The 14,109-nt window shown below is 46.5% G+C and overlaps 3 protein-coding genes across 5 annotated transcripts; 2 read left to right on the forward strand and 1 right to left on the reverse strand.

The window, feature by feature from the left end:
• Positions 1-7: 7 nt before the first annotated feature.
• On the forward strand, positions 8-5,464 carry tfe3a (transcription factor binding to IGHM enhancer 3a). Its single transcript, XM_058084275.1, has 11 exons — positions 8-307; positions 1,917-2,015; positions 2,141-2,206; positions 2,272-2,428; positions 2,502-2,663; positions 2,741-2,839; positions 3,359-3,479; positions 3,770-3,826; positions 3,901-3,976; positions 4,054-4,201; positions 4,279-5,464. Exons 1-11 carry the CDS (start codon positions 90-92, stop codon positions 4,636-4,638), a joined length of 1,563 nt encoding a protein of 520 aa, XP_057940258.1. The 5' UTR covers positions 8-89; the 3' UTR covers positions 4,639-5,464.
• Positions 3,569-7,771, reverse strand: zgc:113363 (uncharacterized protein LOC791449 homolog). 3 transcript variants are annotated; one of them, XM_058084278.1, is made up of 4 exons: positions 7,690-7,771; positions 7,384-7,505; positions 6,966-7,262; positions 3,569-6,414 (listed from the first exon to the last, which is right to left on the reverse strand). In XM_058084278.1, the coding sequence occupies exons 2-4, from the start codon at positions 7,481-7,483 to the stop codon at positions 6,146-6,148; spliced, it is 666 nt and encodes a 221-aa protein (XP_057940261.1). In that variant the 5' UTR covers positions 7,484-7,505; positions 7,690-7,771; the 3' UTR covers positions 3,569-6,145. The 3 variants fall into 3 exon arrangements, with proteins under 3 accessions (XP_057940261.1, XP_057940259.1, XP_057940260.1); XM_058084276.1 differs by having other exon boundaries at positions 7,384-7,543; XM_058084277.1 differs by lacking the exon at positions 7,690-7,771 and having other exon boundaries at positions 7,384-7,682.
• Positions 7,772-8,085: 314 nt separating this feature from the next.
• cxxc1a (CXXC finger protein 1a) lies at positions 8,086-13,689 on the forward strand. The gene is made up of 14 exons (XM_058084274.1): positions 8,086-8,235; positions 8,435-8,565; positions 8,864-8,964; positions 9,067-9,197; positions 9,264-9,422; positions 11,028-11,192; positions 11,261-11,362; positions 11,435-11,646; positions 11,732-11,939; positions 12,012-12,122; positions 12,187-12,236; positions 12,309-12,405; positions 12,504-12,656; positions 12,736-13,689. The coding sequence occupies exons 1-14, from the start codon at positions 8,233-8,235 to the stop codon at positions 12,880-12,882; spliced, it is 1,770 nt and encodes a 589-aa protein (XP_057940257.1). The 5' UTR covers positions 8,086-8,232; the 3' UTR covers positions 12,883-13,689.
• The last annotated feature ends 420 nt before the right edge of the window (positions 13,690-14,109 follow it).

Raw genomic sequence — 14,109 nt, forward strand, 5'->3', positions numbered from 1 at the left:
CATGCTTCTCGTTTGTATTTTCTTCACTTTTAATTCAATGGAAGACTGACGGGATTGATTTGTTATCGTATTTCTACGCTCGAAGATGCATGTGCGTGTTTGTGGCTGCTGGGAAATCAGAAACGTCTCTGCGCTCCTCTTGCTGGCTGGCCACAAAACTGTCTGTTTGGATCCTCGGAACCGTTGGAGAAATGTCCTCCATCGGTCCCGACCAGAAGACCAACGGGCTGGAGCCTGAGACGGGAGTCCTTCAGCCGCAGACCGTCTTCGTCATCCTGGACGCGGCAGAAAGTCTTAATGTGCTGCAGTGAGTCACCGTTATCATATGAATTCTCTTTTTGGTTCACTTTCTTTTCTTCAGATTGATGTCTTCTGATCTTGCTAATAATGTTTCACATGGGCCGTGGAATAATTACACTTTGTAGTTCCACAATATTCTAATCCACTTTCTATTGTGCTTGGCTGAAACCAAAAGTAGTTTGTCAACGTCATTTTAGTGCAGAATAAAAATATGAAACAATAAATGTCGACAATTTGAAGCAAATATGAATAATAATTATTTGTCACACTGAACTGACTCAACATCAATCAAATTTAAATAGTTAAATATGTTAAAAAGTTGAATTAAACTAGTAAAACTACAAAAAGTTCTTACTGACTAATAATAGAAATGATGATGAAGAACAAGGTCAGAGGTCATTGTCTGTCTTTCAGTGTGTCTGACTGGCTGTTGTAGGACTTGACCTTTGACCCCTGTGCCTCTGTGATTTCTACTGGAATGAGTCAGATCAGATTAGCTAGTACACACACAAACACAAACACACACGCGTCGTAGAACACCAACACATTCAATGTCGTCCTCTGTGTTGCTCAGGATGCCTATTTTCCTACTGTCATTGAATGTGGCAGGATAATGGGGGTCTCCACGGCGATGCAGAGATGGAGGAAGTGACTCAGCAGAAACACACACATTCTTTTTTTCAGATTTTTTTCCTGTGTTTTTTTTACCACATATGCCAAGGAATGTAATGGAAAAGAAGAAGATGTAGTGCAGTACTATTGAAATATACATAATGAAGATTGCTACAATTCCATTTATTATTATATTCATTTAGTAGCCTGCCTCTTGCTAGCACTACTTTCAGTACACTTATGGCCGACAAGCGTCTTTTTCACGACGGATATCGTCCCATATATTCCCATTCTCATCTCTGCTTGAGTGACAGGCCAAGTATCTATGGTATCCAAGCTGTGGTTGCCTTCGGTTGTGTACACCCCCCCCCACCCACCCCTCCCCATTTGATCCACCTCGCCCACAACTTCCTCAGCTCAGACCCCAAGCAGTAAAGGTGGGCTCAACCGCATCCCCTTTGCTCACCATCAACACCGGGGTTCCACAAGGATGTGTGTCGAGCACATTCCAACAAATCATTAGCATATCGGTTTTCCAATATCGGACATAAATCTAATCTAAATATTTTTTTCCTAAGTAGAACCTGAGGCGGCTGCACGGCGGTCATGTGGTTAGCGCGCAGACCTCACAGCTAGGAGACCAGGGTTCAATTCCACCCTCGGCCATCTCTGTGTGGAGTTTGCATGTTCTCCCCGTGCATGCATGGGTTTTCTCCGGTTTCCTCCCACATTCCAAAAACATGCTAGGTTAATTAGCGACTCCAAATTGTCCATAGGTATGAATGTGAGTGTGAATGGTTGTTTGTCTATATGTGCTCTGTGATTGGCTGGCCACCAGTCCAGGGTGTACCCCGCCTCTCGCCCGAAGACAGCTGGGATAGGCTCCAGCACCCTCGTGAGGATAAGCGGTAGAAAATGAATGAATGAATGATTCATTCTTCTTGAGGGCGAGTGACGTCATCCGCAGCGGGAACAGATGTCTGATTGGTCCCATGTGTGCTCAGGGTGGAGTCTGGCATCGTGGCCGACATTGAGGTGGATGCTCTGCTGCCGTCCGACTGCGATGCCTTCTACCAGATCAAGAGCCAGCCCATCGGCATGAGGTAAGCGGCCCTAAGTGGAAGATGGTCGGAGGCCATAATTATGTCATTGACGGAGCGTCGTGTACTTGACTAGCATTAGCGGCTAATTATGTAGAACATAACACCATCACGTGATGTCTCCTCAGTGGTTCCTCCAACGCCTGCTCGTCCTCATCTTCGTCATCGTCCGTGTCTGCGGCCATGTCGTCCAGGTAAGCGCCTCACCTGCTCACTGATGGTCGTATCCGGCTGCCTCACTGACGCCGACGTCTGGCAGGGTTCTGCTGCGTCAGGATCTGATGCGTCAGCAGGCGCTGCAAGAAGAGCAGAAGGAAGCTCAGCAGCTCCCGCGCCTGCCTGCCTCCTCCACCCCAGTCTGTGTCAGCGTGTCCTCCAGCAGACCCCCGGCTCAGGTGCCAGTGGAGGTCCTGAAGGTAGAAAGTCATTGTTGATGTTGTAGTTCTCTTTCCCACAATGCACCAGTACTGATGTCACATGACCCATCAGGTGCAGACCCATCTGGAGAACCCCACCAGGTACCACATCCAGCAGGCACAGAAGCAGCAAGTCCGACAGTACCTCTCCTCCGCCAATCGCAACACTTCGACACCTTTGCCAGGCGTGGGCCCCCAGCTTAGCCCCGCTCCCAACGGCTGCCACAAAGTGGAGGTACGACTCCACACGCTGGTCGGGGTCCTCTTGAGCCCGCCACATCACATGACCTGTTCTCTGATTGCGTCTTTCAGATGGAAGAGGCGGTTATTGATGACATCATCAGCTTGGAATCCAGCCTCAATGACGACTTCCTGACGCTGCTACACTCGCCTCAGCAGCTTGCTGCCACGGTAACGCCACCAGTGTGTGTGTGTGTGTGTGTGTGTGTTTCAAAAAGAAATGATGAGTCGGTGTTTTTCCACTTGTCTTCTGGTCTTGTGTTGATTACTCAGATCCCTCCTTCCTCTTTGTGTCTGTGCTTGCTGAGGGAAGTTTTTGGTTTTTCCTCCTAAAGGGTCATTTCCTCCTTTTTTTAACAGTCTTCATAAAGAAAGAGGAAGTGTGTGTGTGTGTGTGTGCATGTGGAGTCAGTCAGTCAGTCAGTTTGTGTCGCGGCAGCACGATGAGGATTTTAGTCTTCCTGCAGGAACATGACAAGAAGAGACTCAAAGCTGAGGTAAAGTTTGTTGTCTTGATTGAAGCTGTGGTCTCAGGAATGCGGGCAACGTATGAACGAATAGTCGCATTTAGCATTGGCACCAGCTTAACTCGGTTACAATAAACTTAGAGTCGTTAGCTATTTCATTTGTAAATAACTTTTTCTGTCTAAATAACCACTCACGGTGTGATCTGATTGGTTGTTGTTGCAGCTGCCGGCGGCGGGAAACTTGCTGGACGTCTACGGGGACAGCGGCGGGATGGCCGTATCGACCGTTGCTGTTAGCAACAGCTGCCCTGCCGAGCTGCTCGCCGTCAAACAAGAGCCCAACGGTGGGTGTAAAGTTTTTAATATTGCCGTCGTTACCGTCTGGCAACCTCTATGGAACGATTAATGACATAACATATAGATGATTGGCCCCGCCCCCTTGCCCTAGCGCTCTGTATGTGTGTGTGTGTGTGAGAGAGATAGACTTTGTTGAGTCAACACAACTGCATCCTCACACGCATGAATGTGAAAACATCAGCACTTCTCACTTCCTGTTAGCTTCTCTTGGGCAAGGAAGTTGTATTAAATGTTAAATCGCGAACAGGAAGTTGATGTGACGGTGATGATGTTTCAGAATTGGACACAAAAGCGCTGATGAAGGAGCGACAGAAGAAGGACAATCACAACTTGAGTGAGTCTCCATTAGCGACCGACTACGCTTAAATTCTTAGCAAAGTGGTTAAGACGAGTTGTCGTTTGTTGCAGTCGAGCGGCGAAGACGCTTCAACATCAACGACCGCATCAAAGAACTTGGAGCGCTCGTACCCAAATCGCCCGACCCGTCAGTACGCTCGTTAGATGCTCAAAGGATGTGCTTGCATTGTGTCCACTAACGAGGCCAGGCCTGTGATTGGACAGGGATGCCAGGTGGAACAAAGGAAGCATCCTGAAGGCGTCGGTGGATTACATCCGGAAACTTCAGAAGGAACAACAACGAGCACGCGGCATGGAACAACGACACAAACAAATGGAACTCACCAACCGGACTTTGATGCTCAGGATACAAGTCAGTCTAGCCCACATGACACCGTGTCCACCAATCAGAACGCTCGCTCATGTATCAATGTTTATTGTTGTTTTCAGGAGTTGGAGCTTCAAGCCCGCCTCCACGGCGTTTCTTCTTCTTCTTCTTCTTCTCTGGATGGCGCCATAAGTGACCCACAGACCTTCCTGTCTTCGACCAGCGGCGCTGCCTTGCCACAGTCTTCAAACTCATATAGCTTAGCCGAGCTTAGCGACGCTCACGATCCTGCCCACATCTTCTCTTCGGACCTGATGAGCGACGTCGGGCTGATGGCGCTTGATGACCTCGGAGACATGCTAGTGGAGGACGGCGGCGGCGGTGTGATGTCACCGGCAGGCGGCGCCGATCCAATGCTGTCCTGTGGAGCATCACGCTGCAGCAGCAGGAGAAGCAGCTTCAGCATGGACGACGACCTTTGACCAATACCTGAAACAACCTGTCTGTCGCCATGGTAATGTTTCATCACCATGATAACCTCACGATTACACTCAGTCACCGTGGTAACCGTCTCTACCGTCTTAAAAACATCACCCTCTGGCATCATGGCAATCATAGCATCCCTTTGTTGCCATGGTAACAACTACAAATAGACTCAAGAGGAAAAACCTGGAAACACATTGTGATGTCACAATGTCTCACAAACTTTTAAATGAAGTCAAGCAGCCAATGACAGTCTACCAATCACTGAAAGCTGCGACCTGATTGGTCAATAGAGTTCAGCGACACTAACCGCAAGCATTCTTGTCTTCCTTTTTGCTTTTTATCCAATAGAATATTGTCCATTTGTTTATATTTTTGTCTGCTGGTAATCATTTCTCTTCGGAGACACCTAGATCTGTGATGTCACATTTTAGCTGTAGTAAGCGTCTCAGGTGAGCTTTACTTCATCACTTTTAAATGTTCACTGCTGGCAAATCCCAGGAAAAAGAAGGGAAATGTTAAGTTTTTATTCTCACCAGCAGAGAGAGTCGATATTTTGTTATTTTTACATTTACATTAGCTTACAACACTCGAGTGCAAGCAGTGAGCGCGGACGTTGTAATGGAACAAAAGTAGCATTAGCATTATCTAATGCTAACTGCTAACGAACACAGCTTTATCTTGCTAGTACTGAACAAAGTGTCGATCGTATTTGAATTGCTGTGATGTCGTTGCTTTTGTAACAGATGTCAGTATCACATGGAGTGTGATATATATATATGGACACACAAACACTTGTATATAGAAATAAAAAACTGTTTACAATTCAATTGTACGAGAAGAACCTTCCTTGAATCAAGTAAGTTTGTCACTCGCCAGCAGGGGGCAGCAAAAACTTGCTATGACTGACTGACCTATACTGAAACTGAACAACAACAACAATCGCAATGAGTTCAGATTCGCAAACAAAATTGAAATAACAGACTAGTTCATAGAGGTAGTGACATCAGGCCCATTTTATGCCCTTTGTAAATAGTGTTGGTAGTCATCCCTCTTGAAGTTTGCACGTTTTTTATTTTGATCAATTATTTCCTAACGATAGACTGTATTCAAGCCAGGGGTATCTACCTGGTTGAGATGTGTGTGTGGGGGGGGGGAAACAGTCCAAAACATCTGAAATCAATGCAGAGCTTTTTTGTCTGTCCTCACAGGAAGTGACAAATAAAGTATGAATATTCAAAATCAATGAAAGAGAAAGCTATAAAGACAACTTGTAGCTTAAATGAGATATGTTTACATTGTGTGTGTGTGTGTGTGTGTGGATGGGTGGTGGTGCGCTGTCTGTAGTTTTGATGTCGGCTCCCTGGGGTCAGAGGTCATCTGATGTCATTTCAGTGATTTCCTGTTTCCTGCATGGAGGTCCCATCAACTGACAACAACATATCTCCTCCCGAGCCATCTCTCTCTCTCACACACACACTTGAGAGATGCTACGTTGCTACTTCTTTAAGACGGGAAGCAGATGGAGCAACATTCCAGACAAATCTCCAAGCAGTCGGCCGAGCTGCAGCATTCCTCCAGCATCCCGCAGTCCGACACGGCCTGACACGCCTCGCCAGTGCATGCCGCCTCCATGCAGCAGCAGCAGCAGTCGTCATCAGCAGCTGTGCAGCAACCAGCTCCGCCCCGTGCACACGGAAGACACGCCCCCATGGCTGAACACATGGACAGCAGCTCGCAGAACAAACATGCCAGCAAACAGTGAACGCAACAGTCTGTGGACACAGGGAATGCAACACGGAACGGTGAAGGCATCGCTTCTCCAACAAAATGAAGAAACTGAATGCATTGCCTCTTCAACCATCTGCGGGGACAGTGAACGCAACAGAAGACAGTGAAGGCATCACCACTTAAATAATCTTTAGACAATCTGCTACCCAAGTGACTCATGGAGGATGGCAGTGAACAATCATAACATCAAAAAATCACCATCTTTGTCTCCAAAGATGTTGCATTCACTGACTCAGCATATTGATGCATTCACTGTAGGATTATGGATACTGAAAAAACCCCAAACATGTTTTCAGAGAGTGTGTGTTCCACAGAGATAAGGCCCATGACAGTCTCCCGCTGATAAACATGATGGGTGTGTATGTTGATCTTTTTTTTACTTCCTGTCACTATGTGCACGTGAGTGCACGTGAACTCATCAGCCATGCTGTACTGTTAGTTTCTGGCATAGTATGCTAAGTACCTAGAATGAATGTTGTGGACATGAAGATAGCTTGAAGAGGGAGACAGATGTCGTCACTTCCTGTTTACTCACCATCTCCTGCTACTTCCTTGATGTGAGCAGCGTCCACCTTGAAGGATGTGTGGCTTGTATTGGAGGACAGGTGACGAGGAGGAGGAGAAGTAGTGCAGGTGCACGCGGGAGGCGGAGCCACTGATGAGCTGTCCGCCTTACTGATGACGTCACAACGAGTTAATTTTCCTTTCGGGTCCAGGGGAGGTGGAGCTAAGTCAGTGTGGGCAGGCAAGAGGAGTGATGTGTCGCTGACTGACGAGTCTTCGCTGCTTTTCCCGCCCTCCGTCCAAACAGAAAGACCGAGCGTGGCCTGTTCTGTTGGTGATAATAATAATAATAATAATAATAATAATTTGTATGCCCGCTAAGAAACATTGGAAGACTATGCTAAGCTAACGTTAGCTTGCTCCTGTTTGGTTACATGAAATGAAATCACCTGCACTTTCCGGTGGGCGTGGTAATCTAGCCACAGGTTGGCTGGAAATGCACTCTGATTGGCTGGAGCTCTCAGTACGGCATTCAGGCATCACGTCCATGTCGACCAATGAGAAGAGAGGACTTTCAAAACCACCAAACCTTTCTCAAAAACTACAAAACTGTAAAAAAAAAAAGCCATTTAAAGTCACCAGACTACTTGTTTAACTTTAGTTAAACTAGTTAAAAAAAAGTTTATATATCAAATCAAGTACAAATGCATATAATGAAGTCATTAAATTATATTAGTTATACAAATGTTTCCAACCTGTTGTCTCCTCACGCTTGTCAGTGCTTCCAAGTCAGTCTCCGTGTGTGTGTGTGTGTGTGTGTGTGTGTCTATATACTGCATGGACCACTTTTTAAGTGTTGGGTGTATTTGCGCATGCGTGCGCCCCCCAAACCCAACCACCCATACATTGTGGAAATGAGCAGGAAAATGGAGAATTTGTTGGTCCGCTTTTGTTTGAGTTATGATCGAACGTAATAACATGACAGCAAATAAACCTCACGACTTTAGATTTTTGTTTAAGAAAACACGAAAAAAAGTTTTAATTCCATATTGATTCACCGATGGCGTCACTCTCTAGTGACTTGCAGTAACTAGTCCGGCCTGCGAGTGTCGCTGCCACTTGACTTACTGCCGCCAGGGAAGGGAAAATTAGTCAGAGAAGAAGAAGACGAGGATGCTGCTGTGATGAAGACCATAATGCAGATGATGATGATGATGGAGTCAACAAAGAGACGGCTGCTGGTGACATTTTCGTCTTCTTAGCAACGAAAAGCTTGTTTGAGTTGGAACGACGTGACCATGGTGAGTGAATTTCGTGATGGTGAAGTCGGACATGTTGTGGTTATTCATTATTCATTGTTTTGTTTAACGTCGAGACCCCTAGCTTATAGAAAGCTAACATTGATATATGTGTGTGTATGACAAAACGGCATGTTCAAATGTTGCCTATAGTATTCCCTCATACTCTATTGACTACAGTGACTTGTTTGTTGTCTTTGAGGCCGATGGGGCGTCACGTCTTGGCGCTGATGATGGTGAGGAGGAGCGGGAGGAAGGAGAGATTACCATGGAAACGCCAAAGCGTCCAGTCTACTGCTTGTGCAGGAAACCTGACATCAACTGTTTCATGATGTAATCCACTTTTAACTCTACTACATCTGTACAGCTATGCCTTGGTTAACATCATTGGTCTGACTTAAACCAAAACAGACTAAAATCAAATCAAATTTTCCCATAGAAAATAATGTAAATCCAATGAATCTGTTCCAGATTCCAGACTCTTAACACAACACATATTAGACACAACATTATGCTTTTGGATGTTAAGCAAAAAACATGCTAACTGGGGAGGATGTTAACTGAGGTACCACTGTACTGCGTTCTGTGTGTGCTCCATGTTTATACAGTGTGTGTGTTGTCACCCAATCAGAGGCTGTGATGGTTGTGCAGAGTGGTTCCACGGCAGCTGTGTGGGCGTGTCAGAGAAGGCCGCCAAAGCCGTCAGAGTTTGGTTCTGTCCGTCCTGTCAAGGTCGATTATCTTTTTGATGAACATCAATTTGTACATTACTGCAAACATGGCTTCATGTTGACATATAAGCTAATAATATTAGCTTCCTGTCATCCTGCTCAGAAAGCGACCATTCTCTGGAGGTTCAGTATTGTCAGAAAAAAACAAAAGGGGCGGAGGAAGACAGGGACAAATGGGAGGAGGACGGGAGTTCCACCTCTCAGACCAAGATGGACGGGACGCGTGGCTCACAGGTAACTTGAGAATCAGGCAACCCTGCCGAGGGATTTCGTATGACATTGCGGCTTCCTGTTTCTCAGCAAATCAAACGCTCAGCTCGCATGTGTGGCGAGTGTGATGCCTGTTTGAGGACGCGCGACTGTGCCATCTGTGACTTCTGTAAAGACATGAAGAAATTTGGAGGACCCAACAAAATTCGACAGAAGTGTCGCCTCAGGCAGTGTGAGGTCCGTGCACGGGTGAGTGATCACGACGCGTATGCATATCTACGGCAGGCATGTCCACGACTGTAGCATGTATGTAGCATGCATGTTCACAACTGTAGAAAACATGTAGAACACACTTGTTCACGTCTGAAGCATGCACGTTCATGCATGTAGCACGTAGTCTATGTTCACACATGTAACACACATGTTGACACCTGTATACGTGCTCATTCCTGTAACACGCGTTCACACCTGCATGCATGTAGCAGACATGTTCAGTGTATACAGTGTAGCATAGCATAAACAGTCATGGATAACATAATTAGACCACCTTTGTTTCTACAATTTCTTGTTCATTTCAATCCCTGGTACAACTAACGGGACGTTTGTTTGGATAAATATAATACAACAATAATAATAATAATAATAATGCAGCAAATAAACAACAATAATACAACAATCAGTTGCTATGGCGTTGTTCATTCATTCATTTTCTACCGCTTTTTCCTCACGAGGGTCGCGGGGGTGCTGGAGCCTATCCCAGCTGTCTTCGGGCGAGAGGCCGGGTACACCCTGGACTGGTCGCCAGCCAATCACAGGGCACATAAAGACAAACAACCATTCACACTCACATTCATACCTATGGACAATTTGGAGTCGCCAATTAACCTAGCATGTTTTTGGAATGTGGGAAGAAACCGGAGTACCTGGAGAAAACCCACGCATGCACGGGGAGAACATGCAAACTCCACACAGAGATGGCGGAGGGTGGAATCGAACCCTGGTCCTCCTAGCTGTGAGGTCTGCGGGTATGGCGTTGTACTTACAAAAAAAACTAATTCTTAGGAGCAGGGGTGCGTTTTAATGTATTCCACCCACACCTGCCTCTGAGCACACCTACTCCGCTGTGATTGGTCACACTCCCAAGTACTTCCGGACTACTGCCGAACCCCACTTTCTAATTTTGTGGGTATAGGAGTTGATAGTAAACCTTTCCTGGTGGGAACACGCTGCTTCCGGCTTCAGGAACATACACGGATATTTCACGTTCATGTTCAAAAACAGTCCCGTGTGAAATGGCGTCGACATATTATATATTTTATATTTTATTATATATTTTTTTATTATATATTTTTCTCTTGACAGGAATCACCAACTCAAACCATGCCTGCCTGAGCTTGCCTCGTAGAGAGCTTTCCTGTCAGGCATAGCTAACAGACTTAAACAGAGCGAAGCAGGGTTATCGGGAGTGTAGTCCTAGAGCGTATCTGGCCTACACTGCATGCCCATATAAGGAAGCCCGGCTCCCTGTGATGTCACAAACAGCCCATGTTAAAAAAAGCTCTCTGAAACGGAGCATTCAGAGCCATCCTAAACTTCTTTGGAAGAAAAAAGTGGAAAAAGCATCGTAGGTCCTCTTTAAATTAGTGGTTAGTTGTTATGTTTGTCCAAACAAATGCAAATGAACAAGACACAGCGAAAACAAGGGTGAAGTCATAGTTTCCTCCATGACTGTATATATTCATACCTGTAGCATGCATGTAGCTCACATGTTCACACGTGTTCATGCCTGCACATCTGTTGAGGGAAGAATCAGTGAGGTTGCGTAAGAAGTTGGATGTTGGCGTTGTGGAGCAGAAGATGCTCCGCGTGAAAGAAGAGGAGGAGGCAAGTGCTGGCAACATGAAGGGGCGGGACTTCCAGAGAAAAGGTCACATGACAGAGGAGGACGAGGAGGAGGCCTTCAGTGAAAGTGAGCTGGAGCTCTACAAGCAGTACAAAGCTGCTGGATTCAGAGACATGGTCAGTGTGTGGGTGGGACCAGTTGGCTATGAGAGGCGGGGCTTCTGTAAAACTTCTTCCTGTCGCAGGTGTGGCACAGCGAGGAGGAGGAGGAGGAACCTGACACTCTGAGGAAGAAGGCGGTGAAGGTGAAGCATGTGAAAAGACGAGAGAAGAAGACGGAGAAGAAGGTGAGCTCAATTCAGGAGACCACGCCGCTGTGATGTCACTGATGATGTCGCTGATGATGTTGTCATTAACAGAAGTCGGTCTCCGCCCCAAAAGAGGAAGTGCGGCGTCACAAGGCAAAGCAGCGACACAGGGAGCGCGTGCGCCACAGCGAAAGAGGCGGGGATATCGGAGCTAAGGACTCGGGTGGAAGTCTGCGTCAGTGTCTCGGTCCAGGGTGCGTTCAAGGTGCCCGGAACAACTCCAAGTACTGCTCGGACGACTGCGGCATGAAACTCGCCGCCAAGTTAGTCACAAACACACCTTACGACATTACATCATCGTTGCAGACAGCGATGTCACTTGACTATGTGGCGTTTGCGTGTCCATAGCCGCATCTACGAGATTGTCCCTCAGAGGATCCAGCAGTGGCAGCAGAGTCCTTGCGTGGCGGAGGAAATGGGGCGGAGACAGCTGGAGCGAATCAGGAAGGAGCAACAGGCAGCCAGGCTGCGCCTCACTCTAATGGAGAAGCGCTTCCATGAGCTCGAAAGCATCATCGCCACTTCCAAACTTCATCAGGTGCAACAGGATGAGGAGGTGAAAACACGCTCGCTCACGGCAGGAAATAAACCTAAGCTTTTCAAAGTTAAAGCTTGTTTGTGCGTATAGGTTAACGAAGGTGAGGGCGACGACACGGACTTTCAGATCTTCTGCGTGTCCTGCAGTCATCCTGTAAACCCCAAAGTGGCGCTGAGGCACATGGAGAGGTGCTACGCCAAGGTCAGTTTCTCCGACATCCTCCATGTTGACTTTGAAGTGACCTCAGCCGACTTTTGTCCCACAGTACGAAAGTCAGACCTCGTTTGGATCCATGTACCCCACACGCATCGAAGGGTGAGGATTCCACAATTTCCACGTCTCCGTCCTCTTACAGTCTCTGACTTGTCTGTCCTGTCGGAATTTCAGAGCCACCCGCTTGTTCTGTGACGTCTACAATCCTCAAAGTAAAACCTACTGCAAACGTCTGCAGGTTTTATGTCCGGAACACTCCAGAGATCCAAAGGTTTGACGCATCTTTGAGCGAAGTGCTAATGCTAACACTATTAAGATGCTAATAGCGTTGACCATGGCGTGTCAATAATGCTACTGCTAATTGTGCAGGTGGCAGCAGATGAGGTGTGTGGCTGTCCTCTGGTTAGAGACGTCTTCCAGCCTACGGGAGAGTTTTGTCGTGTCTCCAAAAGGAAGTGTAACAAACATTACTGCTGGGAGAAACTTCGCCGCGCCGAAGTCGACTTGGAGAGAGTCCACGTGGTACCAGAGACGTCTTGTAAAAAAATGTCTACATTTTTTGCCGACCGACATTAACACGAGTGTGAATGTGTGTCATCAGTGGTATAAACTAGACGAGCTGTTCGAGCAAGAACGGAACCTACGTGCCGCCATGACAAACCGAGCTGGTTTACTGGCTCTTATGCTGCATCAGACCATCCAGCATGACCCCGTCACCACGGACTTGCGCTCGGCCAAAGACAGGTAGATGACTTTTATTGTGAAAGGTTCCGACGCAGCAAGTGTGCTGTCATCACTGGTAACTTCACCGGTACCTGAAGTACAGTCACGGTTTATTGATGCGTTTTAATACCCCAACTTAAGCACTGCTCCTCTGTTTACTTGCTAGCAATGCATTGTACGGGACTTCCTGATTCACTAGCATCCGTAGAAATGCATTTTAACCAATAAACGACATTTTACACTGGACTGTTTTGTGAACATAGGCCAGTATGCAGTTTTACTAGCCGACACCTAACTGTGTTTATTTTGTGTAAGTCATGGAGTGCTAATATCCGCTTCCCACCACAATTAGTGACCACATTAGACGTTACCGATGCTGTCGCCTTTTAACATACAGCCATATGTGTTGAATCCCGAATCCGATCCGGAAGTGGAGACTCCACAGTCCAAAGTTTCTCAAGAAAAGAGGTTACTTCAAGATGTCTCTCACTGGTAGGTACTAGCTTTAGCATTTCAGCGTCCTCCCCTCTGTGACATCACAAAGGGGCAGTTTTACTATGCCGAATGTATAACTTCTTTTAGGGCTCACTTCCAAAATGCACCAACCTCATTATCTGAAACTTTGACACTAGCTACATTTGAAAGGGCAGAAAAGTGTAAAAAGCCAGTAGGTCCCTTTTAAAGTTCCCATTTTATCGTCATGCAACGGATGTTGGTATTTTTTTACATTTCATATTATTGTTAAAATGCATTTGTTTTTTTATATTTGTATTTTCATTGTATTTTCATGTTGATGTAGCCAAAATAACATTAAAAACATCATGGCAACTCACTATTTGTTTTCAATTTTATAGAAAAAATACTGTTTGTGTGCATTTCTACAACTGAATTTCCAAGAGACAAATTGCAAAATATTAATTTATATATTTTATTCAGGGCGGCACGGCGGACGTGTGGTTAGCGCGCAGACCTCACAGCTAGGAGGACCAGGGTTCGATTCCACCCTCGGCCATCTCTGTGTGGAGTTTGCATGTTCTCCCCGTGCATGCGTGGGTTTTCTCCGGGTACTCCGGTTTCCTCCCACATTCCAAAAACATGCTAGGTTAATTGGTGACTCCAAATTGTCCATAGGTATGAATGTGAGTGTGAATGGTTGTTTGTCTATATGTGCCCTGTGGTTGGCTGGCGACCAGTCCAGGGTGTACCCCGCCTCTCGCCCGAAGACAGCTGGGATAGGCTCCAGCACCCCCCG

Source organism: Doryrhamphus excisus, chromosome 10, assembly GCF_030265055.1.
Source record: "Doryrhamphus excisus isolate RoL2022-K1 chromosome 10, RoL_Dexc_1.0, whole genome shotgun sequence".
NCBI lineage: Eukaryota > Metazoa > Chordata > Actinopteri > Syngnathiformes > Syngnathidae > Doryrhamphus > Doryrhamphus excisus.